This window comes from Myotis davidii, unplaced genomic scaffold (assembly GCF_000327345.1).
Source record: "Myotis davidii unplaced genomic scaffold, ASM32734v1 scaffold914, whole genome shotgun sequence".
Lineage (NCBI taxonomy): Eukaryota > Metazoa > Chordata > Mammalia > Chiroptera > Vespertilionidae > Myotis > Myotis davidii.
Genome location: NW_006285484.1, coordinates 747636 through 754173, shown reverse-complemented (window position 1 = coordinate 754173; position 6538 = coordinate 747636). Strand labels below are relative to the sequence as shown.

At 51.5% G+C, this 6538-nt stretch overlaps 1 protein-coding gene across 11 annotated transcripts in view; it reads right to left on the bottom strand.

Annotated features, from left to right (window-relative positions):
* MPP4 (membrane protein, palmitoylated 4) overlaps positions 1-6538 on the bottom strand; it is a 32114-nt gene that overhangs the window by 19439 nt on the left and 6137 nt on the right. For 6 of the 11 annotated variants that reach the window (XM_015559115.1, XM_015559114.1, XM_015559111.1 and 3 more), the window contains exons 7-11: positions 6289-6388; positions 5066-5151; positions 3977-4048; positions 3148-3344; positions 534-598 (exon numbers count right to left, since the gene is read on the bottom strand). In XM_015559115.1, the coding sequence (XP_015414601.1) occupies positions 534-598; positions 3148-3344; positions 3977-4048; positions 5066-5151; positions 6289-6388 (520 nt within the window). The remainder of the gene's footprint in view (positions 1-533; positions 599-3147; positions 3345-3976; positions 4049-5065; positions 5152-6288; positions 6389-6538) is intronic. The other 5 variants (XM_015559113.1, XM_015559119.1, XM_006756238.2 and 2 more) reach the window with 3 other exon arrangements.

Here is a 6538-nt window from a genome sequence, read left to right as displayed (position 1 = left end):
TCCTGGACTTAGGGATTGGTGAGGATTTAATAGGGCCTGCAAGCGATTTTCGGGATGGGCTTTTCAAAAACTCTGATAAAAATTGCACTTAGGATATATGAGCAAACTATATGTCACCCAGAGGCCACACTAGTTATCATACTGATTAGAAGCTTTGTTAGCATTCCTGTGTGTCTTTGAGAAATGAAATAGGAAAGTGAACTAGAGAAGTATGTCAATCTGGCTTGATACACAAACTTTGTTAAAACACGAAGTAGCCTGGCCTGCGTGGCTCAGTGGTTGAGCATCAACCTATGAACCAGCGAGGGTTGCGGGCTCGATTCCCAGTGGGGGGCATGCAGGAGGCAGCCAATCAATGATTCTCAGCATTGATGTTTCTATCTTTCTCTCCCTCTCCCTTCCTTTCTGAAATCAATAAAAATATATTTAAAAAGTAAAAATAAAGATCCTGTCCTGGGCAGGAAGCCAGCCCAGAGAGAGGACGCCAGTCTGCCCCGGTGCACATGCTGGGTTTGAGGTATCAGCACACTCACACATGGGTGATTTGAGGTGGGTGTGGGGCTGGTATGGCTGAGACCACCAGAACCCTCGTTGCTTCCTACGAAGAAAGAAAACACACTATCAGAAGAAAAGTCAACCCAGGTCAACCCAGGAGGTACAGATCCAGGCCAGAATGTTCCTAGAATCTTGCTGCCTCCACCCACGTGAAAAATATTTCTTCCCCCAACACATTGTCAAATACATTCTCTAAATACACAGCCTTTCTGATGTTTCTCCTGCCTCATGGGATAGTGTTAGAGCCACACTGACTTAGAGTGAAAATCTGCCCATGACCACTAGTTCGCAGACCACAGGCCTTGGTACCTGCCCTCCGGCTCCCTCCCCTCCTCAGCTGGTCTCACTAGAATGTTCTAGCAGGTTGTTTCCCTCTGGCTGTGGATGCCCACCCTCCACAGTTCCTTTACACACAGTCTCAGTTCCTGCTACTGTTCCTTGTCCAATAAACCTGGCATTTCGTGTGCTCCGTGCAGGACCCCACCAGAGCCTCCTCGCCACATCTGCCCTCATGAGACCATGAAGAGCGATCTCTTTGGGCCTTTGTCCCTGTTCATGTCCTCAGCCCCCAGAGCTCAGGCCACCCTTATCCCCTACACTCTAATCCCTGTAGACTGCCCACCATGCCCCTCCCTGAGCCCTCTCACACACACCTTGGGTCTCTCGGACCCCAGCTCTGTCTGTGAGTGAGCTCTTCGTATCCTTGCCCTAGGAAAGGCCAGGCCTCCCTGAGGCCAGCTGTGCTGCACCTTTCCAGGGGGAACCCCGATATGTAGCTTTTGCCAGTTCCTCTGGTGTCAACGCTGCCACGTGGCTGGCTGCCAGCTGCCCCCCTGACTTCGCTGACCATGGCTGAGAGAGGGGCACACAGTGGTTGGCAGCCGGCCCAGCGCACCGCTGCTCATGCCTGGAGCTGGGTCCATGTCCTTGCTTCTCCCGGCATCTCCAGACTGTTCTCTCCTTCCTAGAATCCCCAGCTCCGACTATTATCACCCCACACCCTCCTCCTGGTGACTTCAGATTACTCCTGCTCACCTCACGCTCTCAGCACAGCTCTGCCCTAATTCCCGAAGACTCTATCAGGCACATAAATACCTCTTCTAACACCCTGGCTGCTCGGTTCCTGGATGTCCTCTCTCCCAATGACCTTCCCAGCGTTCTACCTGGGCCACTGCCTCCCACTGTCATACCCTAGAACTTCTCAGACCAATAGCCACAATCTCTCCATCATTTCAATTCCCAGCAACCCTTTCTCTCACCAGCACCTCCTACCTTCCCAACCCCAGTAATCCGTAGACCCCACAGGACCTATAATCCACTGATCTTTCTAGAACCATTCCACCGACCCAACCTCCTCACCTCCCTCCTTACGCCATGTTCCTTCATTTTAGTTGCTCCCTGGGCTGTTAAATCCAACTCTCTGTCTAATCCTGGCCTGCCCCCAAGGAAACTGACCAAATGTATGGCCTTTAACCTTTGGTGGGCCCTTAATGTCGATCACACGGTATTCACCTAATCCATTTACTCTCCAGCTCTCACAGAAACGCTGCAAGTTGTCTCCTCGCTCCTTCCCAGCACCTCCTTACCACCCTTTACTCTCAGCTCATGACACGGTTGTTTTCTTCACTGAGAAAGTCAGAGCAGTTGGAAGAGAACTTCCACAGCTCGACCATATCCCCACCCCCACGTCCGCTGCGTTCTCCAATCCCCGCGTCACCGTCGCTGAGGATGAACTGTGGATGACCCCACCTATGGCCGACCCCTCTTCCACCTGCTCAAGGCAGGTCTCTTCTCTTTCTCCTGAGTCATAAAACATTTCCTTCTCACTGGACTGTTCGCACTAGCGTTATTTGTCCCACCTACACAAAGTTCTCTACTTTCCCCTCTAGCAATTTCTCCATTGTTCTGCTCAGCTTTATGCCAAAATGTCTCAAAATTTCCGTCCTGCTCACCATCATCAATTTCTTCACATCTCACTCTGCTAGCATTTTGGCCCCACCCCTCCACGGAAATCACTCTTATCAGGACCCCCAAGGGCATCCACGTTGCTAAGTTCAATGGTCAGTTCTCAGTCCCCTCAACAGCAATTGACCTAGTTGATCAGAACACCATACTGTCTTGATTTTCATCCTGCCTCATTGGTCATTTATTCTCAATATCCTTTGCTAGTTTCTTTTCTACTTCCTGGTTTCTTAACATGGGCTGAGCCTTCAACCTTGTAAAACATTTTTTTTCTGTCTTTACTCACTCCCTTGTATCTCAATAGCACAGAAGCGAGGGTGCTGGGTTGAGATTCAGTATCTGAGGTTTCAACTCAGCCTTGAAAGATTAAGAGAGGAGTTGGAGCTTCCATTTACAGTTTAGTTTCCTACATGTTTTCCCTCTTTTCTAACTGTATTACTATTCGCGTTCTTCGGTATTTAGTAAGCTTAGGGCATAGGGATAAGTTGGCACTTGGATTTATAAACCAGTGTGTGAGTTTGTCCATCTGCTGTCTCTTTCTTCTCATCTGAACCGCAATAACGAAGCCGGCGAAAACACTTCATTTCCCGATGGCTCAGGGCTGAGTCCAGGAGTGCGCACTCCCCTCACCTCTTCAGAAGGTGGCTGGAAGGGATTAGGCCAGCACAGGTGCCCAGGGCTGAGACTTTCCGGGCCTGCCACCAGAGCGTGTCACTCTGGTCCACCACCTGGAGGATGTCCCCCTTCTGGAAAGGCAGCCCGGCTTCCGCACATGGAATGGTGGGGTCCTCCTGGGGCCAGTACTCAGTCATGGCTCGAACGTACACCTGACAGGGGGTGCATAATGGCACTATCAGAAGAACCCGTGCACGCATGGGCCCTCCAGATACAACTTTCTTCCATTCTTCCATCTACCGTTCCATCTTTCCTCTCCACCACAAAAAAGAGAACTTGCCTCTTGAACTGAGTCTAAGAGCTCTGGGAAAAGTGACTTTAGGAATAGAATCTCTTAGTTCTGAGAGGTTTTGCTCAAATGTTCATCATTCTTTTTTTTTTTTAATCCTCACCTGAGGATATTTTTCCATTAATTTTTAGAGAGAGGGAAAGACAGAGAGAAATATCAATGTGAGAGAAACACATCGATTGGATGCCTCCTGCACGAGCCCCAACCAGGGCCCAGGCGGGGGAGGAGCCTGCAACCAAGGTACATGCCCTTGACCAGAATCAAACCCAGGACCCTTTGGTCCACAGGCTGATGCTCTATCCACTGAGCCAAACCAGCTAGAGCATGGTCACCATTCTTTATATGACTTCTTAACTTCTTGGTCCCTAATCTCCTTTCATTGTATTCATTTATTCATGTGCCTCTCATGTCATCAGTATTGAAAAATATACACAGTATTGAACAAGTGCTCAACAGCACAGAGAACAGTAGCACGAAGGCGCAGTAAGTTCTCACCATCTTCTGGCTGCTCACAGGCAGGTCAGAAGCTGGAACCACCTTGAACATGATTGTGCCGCGAGACATGGCCTGGAAAATGTCAGAGGGGGAAGAATGACAGCTCGCAGAGTTCCGTGCGTCCCTGGGATTCAGCACAGGGAGCTGCAGCTCAAGTGCTCAAGTGCAGCGGTGGTTTCCTCCGCAGGGACTTTTACAAGGGCTCAGGCTAAACAGGACCCCCCAGAAATGGAAATTAGGAAGTGGTTTAGCTCTGCTCTGCCCTGCTCCAGAGTCCGCTAAAACCTGCACCAAGGCCTGGCCTCCCCCGGGGACCCTCCTCCTAACTGCCACCAGGACCACCCCGCCCAGCAAGGTCTCCCTCCCACGGGCGCTGGGGAGGAGCTGAGCTCTCCCTCTGACACCCCCTCTTCAAACCTCAGTCAGTAATTATTTCCTGGTCCTGCACCAGCAGCCTGGTGTGAGGGGAAATGAAGGGCTCCCAAGTCTCCTGCTGGGGGCGGGGGCAGGGGGAGATAGGGGTTGGGGGGCAAACTACTATGCTATTGACAGCGGGCCTGTGCTTCAGGCAACTGTTTGAAGGACGGGAATAGGGGCCTAAAGGAGAGAAAAGGCTTATATAACCAGGTCAGAAATTCCCAGTGCACACCACCAGGGATGTCCCGCGCCCCACGCTGCCCTCCGGTGACTTCTTTCTCACCCCAAAATGGCCTCAAGGAAGATGTTAAGCAGATTTCAGCAGTACAAAATGTTAGGGGAGCAAAGGGTGGTCTGCTCAGGTTCAGACTCTGCTCCACAGTCTCACTCTGCCCACGTGGGCTCAGTTTCCACTGGAGCAACCCAGGTGATGAAGGACCTGGGCAGGGTACCTGGCAGGCTCCCCGAGACAGGGAGAGCAGCTGGGGAAGGGAAGTCTCTTCCCGAGGGTGGGTGGGTGGCGGACAGAAACAGACTCATCTGGGGCCTGGAGAGAGGACCCGTGGAGAGGGATCAAGTCGCCCTCACACACAGTGAACACACCAGGGGCTGCAGGGCCCGTTCAGTCTCGCATCTTGGTGAGGCATGAGGAGGGCCCAGAGGAGACGTTACCAGAATGTGGATCACTTGCTCAGGGTCCAGTCCCTCCACTGCAACTCCATTCACTTCCACCAGTTTGTCTCCGGCGTATAACAGACCTAGGCAGCCAGGGACACAAAACAAAGAAGGGGACGAAGATATTGGCAGAGAGCGAGGCACCTACCCCACAGCTCTGTAACAAGGTCGCCAGCTCAAGCACGCTCTGACGGTTTAAAATTGACTGTGAAATAGGAACGCGAATACTAATAAGGCAACATGGTTATTCTGTTTACACCACCACCCAAGTGCAGAACTGCCTTTTCCCACTTCTCTGCCAGCCCTGGGTATTGACGGATGGTGGCATCTTTATTTCTGCAAATCTGGTGTTGTAAAATGGAACTGGAACACTGGTGAGAAGATAACACTGCAAGTAAAGGTGTCAGGGTCCCGAGGAAAAGATAAGTGGAAAGGAAAGGGGGACACCTCAAAAGAGACCCTGTGAAACGCGGGGGTGAGGATTAAGCCTTGAGAAATACGAAGCGAAGCCATGGGACTGTGAGGGAGAGGAGACAAGAAGCAGGACAATATCGTTGACCAGAAACCAAGAAGGATGACAGTTTCAAGAAAGGCAAGGTCAACAACATCACATGTGCTGGGGAGGCTGGAGGAAGGGCCAGTGGACCTGGCAACTAGGAAATCCTGGGGTGGTGGCTGTAAGGATGTTGGGGTAAAACCCTGTGCCAGGTGTTGGGGCCACGGACAGTGAGGACAGGGGGCGGCAGGGACAGAACTGCTTGCTTCAGTAGCACAGCAGTGTGAGGTCCCTGGCAGCAAGAGAGGGCCAGCGAAAGGCCTTTCAGGATGGGGAAGAGCTATGCCTTTTGAAAGCAGGAGGACCAAGTGAAGAGTGAACGTTGGGAAGATAGAGTGAGGCCGGCCTGGACTTGAATCCTGACTCAAATTGAGCAAGTTCATTCGTTAATCACTTTGAGCCTCAGTTTCCTCATCTGTGAAATGGCATGATAATACTTACCTCGTGATGTTGCTATGAGAACTGAGAAAACATTATTATGGAGCCCAGGAGGAGGAATCAGTGGAGGACCAGGATTCCTCTGGAATATTTATTCCTTCTCTCTTTAGTAACCAAGCAATGCAATGGCACTTACTACAGCCCCAACCTTCGTTAGGACAGAGGGCTTTTCCTGCCACGAAAACTAAACTATCAAGCGTGTCCTAGTTTCCGGGCCCCACTGTACCCTGTGGCTCCAGCCTACCGCTCCTCTCGGCCAGCCCGCCGTGGATGACTCTGGCCACCAGGATGTCCCCTGTCATCTCGTGGCACTTGATGGTAGCTCCCTGGGGAGAGAGTACAATGGAATTCCTCTTTCAGCTTCGTGCCCATTCTCCTGCTGGCTTCCCTCAGTGGAGCTCTGGTCTTTCAGATGAAGGCATTCATACCAAGCAGGGCCCTACCAAGCCATCAAAAGGGAAAGGCAGCCCCAGCTC